At 38.8% G+C, this 17,382-nt stretch overlaps 1 protein-coding gene across 5 annotated transcripts in view; it reads right to left on the minus strand.

Moving 5' to 3' along the window:
* DCC (DCC netrin 1 receptor) overlaps window positions 1-17,382 on the minus strand; it is a 1,226,177-nt gene that overhangs the window by 40,692 nt on the left and 1,168,103 nt on the right. For all 5 annotated transcript variants that reach the window (XM_070452514.1, XM_070452512.1, XM_070452511.1 and 2 more), the window contains one exon: window positions 11,915-12,127. In XM_070452514.1, coding sequence (XP_070308615.1) covers window positions 11,915-12,127 — 213 coding nt within the window. The remainder of the gene's footprint in view (window positions 1-11,914; window positions 12,128-17,382) is intronic.

The following is a 17,382-nucleotide window of genomic DNA, read 5'->3' on the forward strand; positions in this document are numbered from 1 at the left end:
AAAACAAAAAGGACTTTAGTATTTATTTTCCACAGACTAAATGCAAGTGAATGACAAAATTCAGAGACTAAATGCAAGTCAATGACAAAATTGCAGCTTAACTGGTCCTTAACTTATTTACAAATAATGAGCCATTTGAAACTTTAATGAAAGCTGTGAACCTACTCAATAGAAAAATACAGAGAAATGTGACTTTAATTTCAAATGAATTATTAAACCCACAATTTCTTCCCCGAACTCCAGTTGAAGAACATGTGATCAGTTTTAGAGCTTCACTACTCTAAATGTGATCTACAGAAGGGCAAAATCAGCATCGCCTCGATATCTCCCTGGAATCTCAGGCCCTCTTCTTAATCTACTGAATCACAACCTGTATTTTAGGAGGCTCTGCAGGTGATTCCTGGGCACCTAAGATTTGAGAAGCTCTGCTTAAATAGTCACATTCAGGAAGAGTTTAGAATTAAAAATGTCTATCTTAAATCACATTTGAAAATGATTCATACTATAATATTCTTAATAGAACATATATCTTATTTGTAAATGGATAAACCATAAGGTCCTACTGTATAGCACAGGGAACTATATTCAGCATCCTGAGATAAAACATGATGGATCAGAACATAGTAAAGAAAATGTATATAAATATATGTATGTATATACATATATATGTCACTGTTACTGAAATATTTATTATTTATTTACTGTACAGAAATAAACAGTATTGTAAATCAACTATACTTCAATTAGAAAAAACTTTTGAAAAGAACATGTATATTAGATGTAAGTGAGAAGATAAAGGTTTAATATTTTATATGTATTTGATGACAAATGTCCTTTTTCCCACTTACTGGTCCTCATTTCTTACTCTTTGCCCTGCAATTGTCTCTGCAGAAGGTTAGGGCTGGGAATAGCTAAGCTGGAAGGGAGAGCTGGAACTTAGGAAGTTTAAAGTCACATTAAATTGGTTCATGATGAGGAGCAATTCAGGAGATGCAGGGTTTATAAGTGAGAGGAAGTCAGGCACGTTACCATCAAATCTGAACACCTACTGGACATAAATCCTTAGTGGGTTTGAGGAACAGATATTCATAACAATAGATGGAGAGACAGATTAAGAAATTGCAGGCGGAATGCTATTTAATGCAGTTTGGTCATTTACAGGGGCTGTTAGGAAACAGCTTCCTGGCTGTTCGATGGACTTATGATTTAAGAGCAAGACCTGCTTAACTGAAAGAGGCTATGCTGCTCTCTAGACGTAAGAAATGATATTCAGACCACTCTGAGCAGCTGTTGTGAAATTCTCAAGACCATTCTGTCTTCCATGCCAGGAAGGGCCCATTTCATTGACTGCTCCTTCTGTGGTGCATATTCTTGTGGTAAAATTCAACCCGCAGAAGTTGGATCTTACGTCAGCAGTCACTGAATCAGTAAAATGTACTTGTAACCCTTCTACCTGATCCTACTGCTTCTTACTATAAGGCATTGGAAAATTCACTGGGCCCAGTTTATAAGGCAATGTGGTCTCTCAATCCTATGAAATCAGAAGCTCCTGGACTTAGTGCTAACATTTCTAACTAGCGTCATTCATGTTTACAGGCTCTGTCTCCCTTGGGAAGATGAAAGTCTTTCCAGGCTAGATTTTATTCTCTGCATTTATTGTTGTGGAAAGTGGAAGCACAGAGGTTAAATAACTTATATAAGGACAACCTAGCTAGTGAGCAGGGGAGCTGGGTCCTAGCGGAGTTTTATTCTTTTCTTCCTGAAGTTCTCTTTCATTCACAGTCTGCTCTTGCCAAAGACTGGCTGAACTCTCATCACATGAAGCCTTTCTGCTCTCAGTCCTGCACCACGGCAGGCATCAGCTCAGACTCGTGGGTCCAAAGCACTCTAACTGTGGCACCATTCCGGAGAGGAGCCAAGAAGAGAACAGATAACTATAATTTAAATACAACGCCTACTGAACCTTAGTTAAGGTTAAACCAGCAATCTCAGACTTTAAAGGTATAGTAAGTGAACACATTATTGTAGCTTGAAATATGCTGTTTTCTATTAAAAAAAATTATGACTCAGATGGCCACAGAAGTAGAAAGATATAAACTGGGTAAGAGGATGGGGTACAAACAGCCGACTCATTGGAAAAAACCCTGGTGCTGGGAAAGACTGAAGGCAGAAGAAGAGGGTGACAGAGGATGAGATGTTTGGATGACATCACTTATTCAATGGACATGACCTTGGGCAAACTCCAGGAGACAGTGGAGGACAGGGAAGCCTGGTGTGCTGCAGTCCATGGGGTCACAAAGAGCTGGACATGACTTAGTGATGGAACAGCAGCAGCAAGAGGATGGGAAATATAAAGAAGAATATTTAAGGGCAATTTGGAGTAGATATGAAAACAGTAGTTGTTTTAAGTACCATCAAGTGAATTGGGCTCACTGATCACTGTTTTGCACCAACTTAAAAAAAAAAAAAGTTTGTTGGAATCCCTGTACCACAAAAGATAAAGGCAGTCTCCTCTGAGAGCTTTGATATTCCAGTAAATAAGAGATTCTGGCAATAAGAACATCAATCTTCTTGCAAACCTAAGATGAACATCTATGCTATGAAGCACACAAGATCTTTAACATGGCACTTGAATTTCCCATCAAGTCCCTGCCAGTGAATGTTATAAACATTCAGAAGAAGTAGGATCTTTAAATGGTTTTTACACATTCTTTCAGATATTACAGGTCACATCTTTAGAAATAGTTTGCTCATGGTTAAAATTTTCACTTATGCACAGAGATTTTGTTTTCGGCGTGTTATATTTTTCGCAACACATTTTTAATAATCTGTTAACACAGAGGTTTACATGAATAGTTTCTGTTTCAAAATTTCTCCCTGCTCCCAAAGAAAGCAACTGGAATCTGACACAAATTGATGAACTATATGGAACTCTGTTAAATGCTTAGAAGTTTTAAGATGTACAGTGTGTAGCTCAGAATCTTTATTCAAGGTAAATCTTTCTCTTACTGATAGTCTTTAACAATGCATAGAAGAAATACAGAAAGAACGCCTACCTTTATTACTGTAGCAATTGAGATTGCTAGAGTTTCATGTTTCATTTTTCTTTGAAGAGGAATGCTGATCTAATATCACAGATGAGAATGAGCAGAATTCAGGGGAGCATAATTCCATAATATTACAGCAAAATGGAGAGAACACTAGTCCTCAGGACTCTATTTGCACTGAGCTTCACTCCCCCCCCTTTTTTTTTAGTAATTTAAAGGGGACACGATTCTTCTTCATGTACTATGTGTATTTATTTTCATGAAGTTAAATTACTATTCAGTAAGCTCTATTCAGAGCTTCTAGAGGTGGTGGCTTAGTATTACTTTTTCCCACTTTATGTAATTTAATTCAACTTTACCAGAAAGTGTTATTCATAGTTCAGGCCATTCATCATTTTATGATCAAATGGTTATGAATTTGGAAATTGTTTCATCTTATCTGCCTTTATTATCAATATCTAACCCTTTTCCCAACTCCCAAATTGCCTTGCTTCACCTATGATCATCATTAGACTTGAAACTGAAGACCTGAATTTAATTTTTGGCCCTTACTTTGTTATTCTATTCTGAAAAACTCTACAAATATTTATTGAGTGTCCATTATGTGTAAGGGTTTGTATAAAGGTCAAAGAACAAACACATATGAGCCTGAAACAGGACAAATTATTCAACTTCTTTGCATCAATAATGGTGATAATAATTACTTTGCAGGTAGGCAGGAATTCACGTGACAATATCCTTTACAAATTGTAAATGGTGACAAAATGTAAAGTATTAACCCTACTAGTTTCTCCTAAGCTGGTTTTTAAAAGGCACTTTGACCCTCAAGAATATTTTGTAAATAACAAAATCTATATAGCAGTAGTTAATCATGTGACCAGTCAGGTTCTTAGGTGACAGGAAAGGAAAAATTGCTGCCTTGAAAACAACCTATTCTTCACCCTTTCTCTCATCATTTTCCATCACTCACAAGACCACCACTCCCCAGTATAATCAAAGGACAGTCTTAGATTATATGCTTCAAACTATATTGTCTACTATGTAATAGATTTGTTTTTATTTTCTCTACAGTTTGATCACCGGGTTGGGAATATCCCTTGGAGAAGAAAATGGCAACCCACTCCAATATTCTTGCCTGGACAAGTCCATGGACAGAGGAGCCTGGCAGGTTGCAGTCTGTGGGGCTACAGGAAGTTAGATGTGACTGAGCACACAGACATGACTATCTAGCTGGCAACGCAGTGATTTAACCCTAGAGTAAGATTGCATAATACTGATAGGTAGCTTCAATTTATTTGTGATCTGACAATTCTTGTCTCTAGAAAGCAGAGACATTACTTTGTCAACAAAGGTCCGTCTAGTCAAGGCTATGGTTTTTCCAGTGGTCATGTATGGATGTGAGGTTTGGACTATAAAGAAAGCTGAGCACCGAAGAATTGATACTTTTGAACTGTGGTGTTGGAGAAGACTCTTGAGAGTCCCTTGGACTATGAGGAGATCCAACCAGTCCATCCTAGAGGAGATCCAACCATTCCATCCTAAAGGAGATCAGTCCTGGGTGTGCATTGGAAGGACTGATGCTGAAGCTGAAATTCCAATACTTTGGCCACCTGATGCGAAAAGCTGACTCATTTGAAAAGACTCTGATGCTAGGAAAGATTGAGGGCAGGAGGAGAAGGGGACAACAGAGGATGAGATGGTTGGATGGCATCACTGACTCAATGAACATGAGTTTGGGTGTTGGGACAACTCTGGAAGTTGGTGATGGACAGGGAGGCCTGGCGTGCTGTGGTTCATGGGGTCACAAAGAGACACAACTGAGTGAATGAACTGAACTGAACAATTCCTGGTACAATATTTTGTCTTTTTTAAATTGTGCCAAAGTTTGATCAAAAGGGCTCAATTTTGACTCAGTGGTGCTCGTTTGCCCCCTATTCCCAATATCTTTTTGAAATTCTAAAAAGTACCAGCCATTCCTTTTTTCACTCTCGTTGTCCTTCACATGTTCTGACCCACAATCTGAGTAATATTCTCATGTGCATTAACTTTTATCTTTGCTTTACACTCCCTTCTGCACATTTGAATTTTATGATTGGACTCCAAAGCCATGGTTCTCCATGGTATGTGGTGCTGAAAGCACCAGATGCCAGCTCTCTGGCCCCTTGCCCTCCTGTCGAGGGATCTGGCAGGCTGGACAGGTGAGTTTACAGGAGCTATTTCAGAGTTCCTGGCTTAATATCTCCCTTTCTCCACCTAGTCTATATAAAAGAAGAAAACATTTACTCAGATACTAAGCTAAAGAATTCAACCTGCCTGCTATCAAAGAATTCTTTCTGAGAGATATTTAATAATTAGAATCATCCTAGAAACCCAACTGTACAAAAAAAGTCAATCTAAAATAGCTACTCGCATCACTACGCACCAACTAAAATCCTTTTTCTTCAGTGTTCTATGTCTCTGAATTCTGTAAACTTGACCAACAGCTCAACTCTTGACCTTGGGCGAGACGCTTAACATTTTCAGGCTTCATCTTTGTCATTTATAAGTGAGGTACCAGTCACACGGCTTACTTATAGTTTCCTAAAGTTGCTTCTAGAAATCCCTCTCTTTGAGGCAGTTAGCAGAGATTTTTTTCTAAATCCTGGAACACCATGCTAAAGGAAACAGTATTTTATTAAAACATCAAGTAGGTTTCAGTGTTACAAATACTGGTGATGTATAAAGCAAATTTGACTTAATTGCATTTTGTGTGCATGTTAAGTCGCTTCAGTCGTGTCTGACTCTTTGTGTCCTTTGCACTGTAGCCCACCAGGCTCCTCTGTCCATGGGATTCTCCAGGCAAGAACACTGGAATGGGTTTCCATGCCCTTCTCCAGGGGATCTTCCTGACTTATGGATCAAACACACGTCACTTAAGTCTCCTGCATTGGTAGGCAGGTTCTTTACTACTAGCACCATCCTGACCCAGGGATTGAACCTGGGTCTTCTGCCCTGCAGTCAGATTCTTTACTGTCTTAGCCACCAGGGGAGAGCCAATTACATTTTACCAAGGACTAATTTAGAATGACTAGACAAATCAAATCAAATTTCACCTATTAAAAAAATGATCTGTTAGAAACGAGGACAGGACAATTTAGAAGGTAACTACCAAGAAAGCAACCCCCTGCCCAAACAAAACAAAACAAAACAACATACAGAGAGCTGAGGTTCACATGAGGTACAGAATAGTAGGGGCAGTGTAATTTTCTCCTCTGAAACTGATTGATGGTATTGGCTCCAATAACATCAAATCAACACATCTCTCCTACTTAACTGTGCCAATGATTTATTTGCTCTGACTGGCCTGGAAAGTGACCCTCTTGTTCTACCTGCTGAAGAATGTCTGACCCCCCAAGACCTTTGCCCATGGCTGATTTCAGCAAAATGGAACACTCAGGTGGAATCGTGATGAACACCCACAACGGCGGCCTACACGTGGCTCAGGGAAAGGAATTGAACTAATGTATTATAGTAATTTATCGGCAGTTCTGTGTGACAGCATATTTACAGAAATGAGGCCTGCCAAAAAGATCAGGTTATAGCAGGAACACATGATTTCCCAACCAGCCATAAAATATAAATCAAATGCCTTTTCTGTCCGCTGTCAGCCACCTCCACCCACTCCTTGTCCCCAACCCTCAGACAAATTGAAGCACATGCCACAATTTGCAGAGGGAAAATCAAACTCAATTTCGCAGTACAATGAAGTGAGTTTTGGTCTTGTCATGTCCACTGACATATTGATCCCTAGAAGACTGAAAGGATCAGGATGTCCTGGGTTTTCCCTTTATAAATAAAAACATGTAGAGATGCAGTGTGTAAATGGATGACAATGAAGCATGCATACAGCTTTACAAAGATGCAAGAACTCCAGGAGACTAGTGTTGTAAAACAGCGCTACAATATAAAAGTCACTATTTAAGAGGTCACATTTTCTTTCCCTTTAGAATTACAGCCTTGGAAGACAAATGGTCCCCTAATCCAGGTTCATTTAAAGTGCAGCTGATCAGTTCACAGCTAAAAGGAATTTTCACTAGGGAAGGAAAAAAAAATAGCCTATCTTGGCCCTTTGTAGAATTTATGTCAGATCTATAAGGCCATAAACCCAATGCTCCATCAAGCATTTTCTATTTAATCTGAAAGAAGACTAAGCCAAATCACTTATATGGCCACATCTGTGATTTGCAAAATATAGTATTTGCACCCTCCCTGATATGTGCAAAGATCACACAGTTATTCACGTCTATAGAAGAAGCATTAAGAAATGGAACCGCTTTATCATGAGGTGATGGTCAAATTGTAGGAAATACCATAAAACACCCTAGAGTCTAGTAAGCTAAGTTTCTAATGGTGGAAGGAAAACATAAATGATGGAATGAATCTGTGTTTTCAGGTAGGTAGAGGTAGAATGTCAGTCATTATGATAACAGGATGATTTTCTAATTACCATTTGTTATAGAAATACTGCAAGTTTCTGTGCAACTGCAGGGATATCATTACTGCATATTAGGCAGAGAAGGGGACGACAGGGGGTGAGATGGTTGGATGGCATCACTGACTCAGTGGACGTGGGTTTGAGGAAACTCTGGGAGATGCTGAAGGACAGGGAAGCAGGGTGTGCTGCAGTCCATGGGGATGCAGAGTCAGACACGACTGAGCGACTAAACAACAGATACCTCATATAAAACGACTGCAAACATAGCTTCGCATGCCTTTTGGGGAGGCAAACTGAGGCACAGATCCATAACGCTGCCCAAGAAAAACCATACACAGGAACCTGAGTAGAAAAAGAACTTCTTCCCTGATCCTAATTTAAATGATTTCAAACCAGAAGGATTCATTGGGCATGATACTTCAAAATTACGGTGATGCCTCACATTACCATATCTAAAGTAACTACTTGTGGTAAGTAAAGATAAGTTCATTAGTAATTATGCAGTCTTTTATTATGAAACGTAGAGTAAAATTACTTCAGATATTGTTTTTAACCCAAAAAGAGAAAGACTTGACATCATCCATCAGTTTGACTCAAGTAATGATTTTCTGAGAATTAAGCTTTGTCGAAAGCTCTAAGTATTTCATCTTTTAGACTAAAAAGCATGTAGTTAATGTCACAGCTAACACATTTGTCAGTCTGCTAATTTTCTGTTTCTATTAGAATAAGTAAACATCAGCCCTTTCTTAGAAGCATGCTACTTACCATGTGTCAGGAGCAATGCAGGGAGAACTTATTTGAAAATCATGCAGTAAGACTTTATGAAATGCACAGGAGTCACAGGGAGACAATGGAGAAACAAAAAAAGGGAAAGGCATTTAATAATGCCCAAGAGACGGTGGGGGTGGACCTCAGGTGAGTGGAGGTGGATGGCATTTAAAGGGGAACTATGGTTGTATAGAAACTCAATCCCCCAGCAAGTCAAAGACACTGGAAAATTTGAAAGTAAAGGTAGTTTATAAGAAATCATTCCACTAAAATAAGAACAATATTAAAACAAATGTAGACTTATAAATATGCAGTGAAGATAAAGGAAAATGAGATCTTGCCCACATGACATTAGAACAGAAAGGTTCTTCAAAGATGCTTAGTATTTTTGAATAGGTGTAGAGACAAAAGAAAAACCTCTCTGACACATCTGTTAAGGATATAATACACTCATTCATGCTGCATTTGTTTTTAGACAGCGTTGGTTTCACTGTAACTAGAATTAAAAAAAAATAGCAAATGACCATGGTAAGTTCTTTGTTCTGCCCATTATCAGGTATTCTTTCTAAAATTAGGATAACTGGGTCATTTGGGGGTCATTTTTTGTTATTATAGATCACTTGGAGTATGAGTTTATTTCCAAACTTTGTGTTCCGAACCCACTATTACTTCCACTGCAGAATTTTCATTTTAAATGGACTTCTGAATATCATTTCCATCTTTTTTTCTCTGCATAACACAGTTCCTAAAAAAAAAAAAGACTTTCACTTCAAAATAGAATATCAACAATATAAAGTACTACAGCACTTTAATTTCTTGGTGTTATAAAATTGGTATTCTCAGTATAAAATAGTTAAACATCTCTAGAAGAAATGGACGAATTCTCAAAAAGCTACAATCTCTCAGACTGAACCAGGAAGAAACAGAAAATATGAACAGACCCATTACAAGCACTGAAATTGAATCAGTAATTTAAAAATTCTCAACAAGTAAAAGTTCAGGACCAGATGGCTTCGCAAGTGAATTCTACCAAACATTTAGAGAAGAGTTAACACCCACCCTTCAGAAGCTATCCAAAAAAATTGCAGAAAAATGAATACTTCTGAACTCACTCTATGAGGCCAGCATCACTGTGAAATGAAAACCAAAGATATCACACAAAAAAGGAAAATTACAGGCCAATATCACTGATAAAGACAGATGTGAGAATTCTCAACAAAATAATAGAAAACAGAATCCAGCAATACATTAAAAGGATCATATACAATGATCAAGTGGGATTTATCCTAGGGATGCAAGGATTTTTCAATATCCACTATTTAATCAATATGATACACCAGAGTAACAAACTGAAGAATAAAAACCATGCAATCATTTCAACAGGTGTAGAAAAAGCTTCTGATAAAATTCTCATCTTCTCTCACTCATTAAAATGTGAGGGAAGAAACCTTGTGAGAAAATGGTATTTCCCAACTCAGAATTATTTCAGATGTTTCCCATTTTTTTCTTTTTATCAGCTTTAGACTGATTTAACTTAATAGGCTTTAAAAATTATCTTTGCTTTTGTCATTAAATGAGTTAGATATAAACTAAGAGTTACAAATGAGTTCCTAAAAGTTCAGAACCCCTGCTTTCTACAATCAAAAAGAGTGGGAAAAGAAGCCTTGCTCCCTAGCTGTATAGATTTAACTGTACTACTTAAATGCTCTTTATTACAATTTCCTTATCCTTGAAATAGGTTTTAAAAAGGCACAACATCACAAAGTTTTGAGGATCACATACCATACTACAGGCCTTCAGAAGCATATAGGTCACATAGCACATGTTCAATAAAGGTTAGTTATTATTAGTAGTTGCAATTAACCTGCCAACTATCCTGAATACCAGTGTCCTCCAAGATCATTTCCCTTAGTTGGCATTTCAGTGGGAAAGTGGGTATAGCCAGAAATCACCAGGCAGCATGTTCTTGACACAGGAATTTCCTGAAATAAATTTTCTTGCTTCAAATTGTTCCTGTCTCAGTTAGCAAAGACCTCACAGGTTTAGGGCAATACCAAGTAGTGGATTCTCTGAATCATGTGTATGTGGGATTTACGTGTGGCAAGCAGAAGAAGAGATTGGACAATACTGACTTGCTTTGAATCCTAGTGTGGGCTTCTTTGGGGCTGGAAGAGCCATCTCCGGTGAAATGAAACCATGACCTGCAGTGACCCTGTGTGTCAGAGAAGGCCCCATTCTGCCCAGGGGCGACACGCAGCTTGTATCTCAAGGGATGGAGGTCCACAGCCCTCCTGTGTCCTACTCCACCGCCCAGAGCTGGGCAGCTGAGCAGCCGTACTAGACGCCACATGAATGGTCAGAAACCAGACACACACAAATCAATCGGTGTGATGCCAGGAACAAGATACAGTCTTCATGTTAATATAAACTTAAGATTCATAATTGCAGCCTTATTTTTCCTAGCGTCAGCAGGTTTATGCACTAACGCAGTGACTAAAAGTGCTCTGGGTATGTATCTGGAAACAGAAACTAACTCAAATGTATCTGTACAATGGCAGATTGGTCCATGCAGCTACCTGTGTCTATTAAGGAGGCATCTCTCTTTACATGGGATTATTGAACTTCATTGTCTTGTGCCTAATATGCTGGGGTTGTCAAGAATGATGCCAATATCCCAAATAATTTTAAGCCCTATGTAGTTCTTTACATATTTAAAGAACTAGCTACTGACCTTTCTCTCTCTTATCTATTTATTCCTCCTCCCCTTCTCCCCTCCTCCTCTTTCTCATCTTTTTTCTTTTCCTTCTCCACCTTCTTTCCTCCTTCTCCTCTCCCCCTCTCTGAGGTCCCTGATTCTCCCTAATCCATAACAGAAACTAAAAGCAGCTCTGGTTCAGTGGAGCCAATGGATGCCAGCTAAGGTAACAGAATGAGCACTGCTTTGGGAATTAGGGATTCTGGTTCTCCTCTCTGCATCTGCATTTCTTAGAAAGGAAACACAGATATTGCTTCCTATCTATCTAAGTGGGTTTCTTTATTTCTATTTCTTTATTTTTTTATTGTTGTTTCTTATACTTATTTAATATTATTCATATATTTCTTTATTTATTTCTATTTCTTCTAAAATTAGGAGATTAGACACTACCACGGTCTGATGCTCCTTTCTGGCCTTGGAACTCTAAAATAAGAACCCCTGGAAGATGACCATTGAAAGGAACAAAATAGAATTATGAGATTTACATACATTTCTCAAAAGTGATTTCCGCACACTCCTGTACCTTGACTCTAATTTCGGAGTCTGGCTTTAAATCTGACAACCCACATAGCAGAAAGTCCAGTATTCGCTAGTGGGCATACCTATAGCACATATTATAAGTACTGGACTGACATTCAGCATCAATGAATGACTTTCCAAAGGAACGAAAAGCACAATCAGCCAGCTGCTTACAAGGCAAATCCTTGAAAGCCGCACCACAAAAATCAGCCAAAGACATGAGCGCACTGAGCACGTGATCTGCATGCAAAAGCTGCATCACCTCCGAGCCTTCCCAGGAAGCCTCAGGCACTTAAACGCAGGGCCACAGAGGACAACTAAGCTTCTAAATGCAGACAAACCGGCACTCACCTGACTGAGACAGCAGTGGTGTATAAGGGACTTTCGGTTCTATTGCACTCATCGGCGGAGGTAGCAAAGGGTTGGCGAAGCTGCGGAGGGGGTGCGTTGGGCGAACACAGGCCGTGGGGATGGTTCTGCTGGGTGCCTCCTCACTGCTGGGATGCTCAGGCTGCGCTGGGGGCAACATGGCTGGCTGTTGGGCGGTTGGTCCTTCGCTCACCGCTGCAATAAAGACAACAGAAGCCATTCATTATTCCACAACAAAGTGGGCTTTCCCTAAGTCACTGCAACAGTTCAGAGAGTTGTGCCAGGATGTGGCCAATCTATTCTTCACATTTAGAACATCTGCATCCCACTATCCTCTTGCGTTTATGGGACGTGTTAGCACTCCCCTTTAAACAGTAGAAACAGACCTGGAAGGAGCGGGTTGTATCTTCTAGGAAGAATAGTAAAAGATACACAGCGCTGACTGTATTGCCTGAATTGTCTGGGCCCTGCAATCATAAGTGATGGAGCGAGAAGAGAAAGTTATTTCTCCTTTCATAAGTAGCAATGTCAGTGAAATTCAATGTACCAAACCCGGCTACAGCTGCATTATTATCTGCCAGCCAATATGCCAATTTTTCTGTGATTTAAACATGCCATGTCAGCTATCAAACACATCAGAGTTACCGGGTGCTCAAGGCATTGCTAATAAAATGATGCAAATAATAACCACTGTCATTATCTTCTGAAACAAAATAGATGCACATCCATCTAAGAAGTTACATGAGAGATGACTCTGTCGAAACAAGTTGCCTGAATGCAGAATTGCAGTTTTTCCCCTTTGGTAGCAAACCTTGTAATTTTCATTCAGATTACTATGGTTAAAGAGGTTTCACATAGTTGTTTGTGACAGCCTTTGGCTATTTGGACAATTTTGTGTGTAAAACACACCTTTTTCTCCAGAGGACACAGTTGAGTTGTACTAAAATATTGGCCAGGCAGTTTTCCATGCTAAGAACACTGTGATTTGACTTTATTCATTTATCTTCAGAGTCAACAGATCCAAGTTAAATTGAAAATGAACAGAGCTGCATAGTAGGTATAAATGTGGATCAAAGAAGAATATTTCTGATTGTTTCTTAAGAAAGTGCTATTGGGTAAAGGTAGGAAAAAATACAGTGATAGAAGATAATCTCTTACTTTTGAAAGAGAATTTCTAAGCAGGTAATATCTCAAGATAATTAGTTTGTGAGATAATTTTGAGACACCTCTCTGGGAGGCTCAGTGAGGTCAGCAAAGGGCAGAGGAGACAGAATATCTGATAATGCTGAAGGGGGTGGAGATTAAAGATGTAAAAGATATGCAAAAGTGAAATGTGCCTGTAGAAGGCATTTGATATTAAAGCTCATTTTTCTATATTCAAAAAGGATTAGAGGGCCTCTGGGTCACTGAGCAGGCTTCAGGCTTACCCCATTCAAAGATGGAGGTGGAAAGATACAGGGTTGGCCAAGGACATATGTAGCCACGTAGCACTTGGAACCAGAAAATGGGCAAAGAACCTGATTAAATATTTCTTCAAATAAGGAAAATTTAATCAAGCAAACTAGATAGAACTCTGATGGCAAGCAGAGTCTGAAGAGAAGTACCTTATCTCTATGCTAGGATGACCTACCAAAGATGGACATGTATGCACATGCATATATAATAGCAAGGTTAAAGTGTGGGGCTACAAGGAACAAAATTAAGGCAAATCTTTGATGATGTTGGCTCTCAAAGGCAAAAGGGAAAGGGAACTTCAGGTAGATGCTAAAAGGAGCTAAACTGCTTTTAAGAATGAAAGGAAAGAGGAATATGCATGTAATTTCTGTTCCATCAAGACGGTGTAATTAGGTGACTGGAAACATAGTTTTAGAAACAAAATTATGCAGGTTTTACTCTGGACTCATATTTAACCTAAAGGAATAAATGATCAATACTCAATTGCCCAGATAAAAATACAGTATCTCTTAAGACTTAAAGAAGCAGCTGCAGGAACCAACAATGAGGTCTTTCTTTTATTACCAAAGGGTTAGTTTTTACTAAAGGGTCCACATCATCATACTAGGGGCTTCTCCAATGGCTCAGCCAGTAAATAGTCCACCTGCAATGCAGGAGGCATAGGAGATGAGGGTTCAATCTGTGGGTCAGGAAGATCCCCTGGAGGCGGAAACGGCAATCCACTCCAGTATTCTGACCTGGAGAGTTTCACGGACAGAGGAGCCTGGTGTGCTGCAGTCCACGGGGCCACAGAGTCAGACACGACTAGCATACATTCACATCATATTAAAAATGCCTCTCCATGAGAAGAAATTTCACATTTTTCTCAGAAATCTGCTGTAATTCTTTCTATTGAAGATGGATTGCAGTAAATCTGTATTATATTTTAAAAACTGCTTTAGTCTTTACAGAGGTAGTAATATTTTGTGATATCTTTCTTTTCTCCATTCCTTCCTTCATATTTTTTCTTTTCTATTTCTTTTACATTTTTGAAATGACAGAGATCTATATTAAAATATTAGGATGATCATAGGTTTAATAAAATTTGGCATTTTTTTAGTCTTCTAAAATTGACTTACTTAAAAGCTTCAGGCTCCTCATGAATTCTGCTGACTTCATTGAATTTTGGGGGTGGGCACTACCATTCCTCTTCTCTTTAACATTTGAAAATAAAAATGCTGAGCATGCCTAGTCCTCCGTTCCCAAGTTTTCAGTTGGCTACCATGATTCCCACTGGGAACATCACAGTGTTGTTCTTGACACCAAGGGAAGTAATGATGGCTTGATACCACTGGACCAGCTCTTTAGCACAATCAATATTTCGTGCCACATAGTGAAGAGGAAAGTGCCTAACCTCATGTGCTAGGTGGGAATGAGAGGGTCCAGCCTTAAGACTGAATGTATCAGTCATACACAAAGGATTGTTTTTGTTTTGTTCAAAATGTTAATTTTGGTTAACACCTAATTCAATGGCAAGTTATATGTTTCCCATAGGTGATTCATAATGCTTATATTTTGCACACGGAGAAGGCAATGGCACCCCACTCCAGTACTCTTGCCTGGAAAATCCCATGGATGGAGGAGCCTGGTGGGCTGCAGTCCATGGGGTCGCAAAGAGTCGGACACGACTGAGCGACTTCCCTTTCACTTTTCACTTTCACGCATTGGAGAAGGAAATGGCAACCCACTCCAGTGTTCTTGCCTGGAGAATCCCAGGGACGGGGGAGCCTGGTGGGCTGCCGTCTATGGGGTCGCAGACTTGGACATAACTGAAGCGACTTAGCAGCAGCAGCATATTTTGCACAGAGCAAAAAAAAAGAAAAAAAGTGCCTTTTTGAATTGGTTGACATTTAAGGCAGTGAAAAACTCTCAAGCAAACACAATAGAACTGTTCCACTGGAGAAAAGGTCTCATTTCATATAGGCCTGTTTGGCCAGTTCAGGTGCCAGCTTCAGGACACCTATGTGAAACAGACTGGCTCTCTGACATGACATTTAGCCGTGCTAAGGGCTCCAAAAGCAAAGAAAACCTCCTTTTGCTCACAAAGTGCAGCCTCCCTGTAATTCACAGACTAAAGTGCGAATCAGATAGGTCCTGGCAAGGCACTCATTTTCAAATGATGAGATAGTAGGAATTCATTGTCCAAATAGCATACAGCTACACAGCAGAGTCAAATCTCAAGGCAATTTATAATAATTAATGTCAGCACATAAATAATTGCTACAAAATAACTGGCAAAGGTATTGCAAAAATGGAAATGAGGATTTTCCTTCTATCTCAGATTGCAATATTTGAAAGAAATATAGCACATGAATAACTAAACAAAGACACTTCAAGACATGAACCAAATTCACTCGTTAATCTCAGAAGAACAACATCATGCAGTAATCCTGGGTAACCCCAATTCCTTACAGCTAGTTTTTGTTTTTTTTTTTAAAGACCCTAGAGAAAAATCCATGAACTCCACTGTTTTGATTTTATTTAAGACAAGTTCCATTTGTTAACTCATTTCCAATTTGGGAGAGAGGTGAGGAAGAACAGTAACCTGGAAAAAGTTGACTGGTGCTCTCACTGAGACAATGCCAACACTAAAAATAATAGTGGACATCATCACCTCTAGTACCTGTTTCAAAGAGGAGGAAATGGGGGCATCAATTTTATACTGACTTATAGAAATGAGATCTACAGATGATTGTTTGAAGTTTTCAAAATACATCTCTTTTTGTTGCTCCCCCACGGCCAGCTCCTTTGCCCACTGATGTGAAGAGCAAAACTGAAGCTATTAAGAGGAAGAAGAAATATTTGTCCACCATAACTGTATAAACATTTCTGCGTAATCACTGAATATGTGTTATGCAAATGTACTGTATCCTATATCTTTCTATTCGTTATGGGAGGGGAGAAATTCAGCTTTATTAGTGGCTTCAGAAAGCAGCCTTCTTTGGGGACAGGTATTGAGTGAGTCATCTCTCAAACTCAAAGTTCTTTTTGATAACTTTTGAGAAAGGAGAGTTGCTCCATTTCCCACAGTCAAATGTTTCTTTGCCTACATGTGCCTTTTGCTGTTTTTCAAGGTGACTAATAAGACATCTCCAGCAAGAGACATGAAATGTTTTCTGCTTGAGAGAGAACTGGGATGTTTAGTGTTCTTCAAGGCATTTAGAAACCAATACTGAATGGCTGGAAGTTAACTGTTTCTGACAGTGATTTAGAGAATATTTAGTTTCCTAGAAAAGAGGATGCTTGTTTTATGTATTTCTTTTCAAAGCAATCACTTGGAAACACATATTAGTTCCAATTCCTTTTGCATTGCACATAGCTTTGGTCAAAAAATACTTGAAGGACTGAGTATATCTTATATTTTAAAAAAATCTATGGTATCTTGGCCAGGAGTAGAATGTCTATGCCTTTTGGCCAGGAGTAGAATGTCTATGCCTTTTATTTTAAAAGGTTCAAGAATTATTAAACAAAGAATCCTGTTCAGAATCCTTAATTTGCATAACTTTATATAATACATTATCTATTTTATGTTCACATTATATGTTACATAATAGTAATATAATTTTAAATGTATTTAATAATATTACTTTTAAGTAAATTAAAATAAAAATCAACTAAGGAGACTACTTTTTTCTCCATTTCTTCCTGCTTACCCTCCTTCCTTCCTTCCTCTTTCTCACTCCATACTCCCCCCCCATACCACCTTTTCTTTCTAACAGACCTTAATTTTTAGAGCAGTTTTTAGAGTCATAACAAAATCGAGTAGAAGATACAGAGATTTGCCCTCTGACCCCAGGTATGCACAGCCTCCCCCACTATCAAAATCCTGCACCAGAGTGGTATGTGAGACTAAACAAAGATATATGCAAATCTGTGATCCTTAACCACAGACGAAACTAAATTCTATACTAGTTCAGTTGTTTTCCTTTTCATTGAAATTTAACTTTTGGAATCAT

The sequence above is a fragment of the Odocoileus virginianus genome, chromosome 22, assembly GCF_023699985.2.
Source record: "Odocoileus virginianus isolate 20LAN1187 ecotype Illinois chromosome 22, Ovbor_1.2, whole genome shotgun sequence".
In the NCBI taxonomy this organism is placed as follows: Eukaryota; Metazoa; Chordata; class Mammalia; order Artiodactyla; family Cervidae; genus Odocoileus; species Odocoileus virginianus.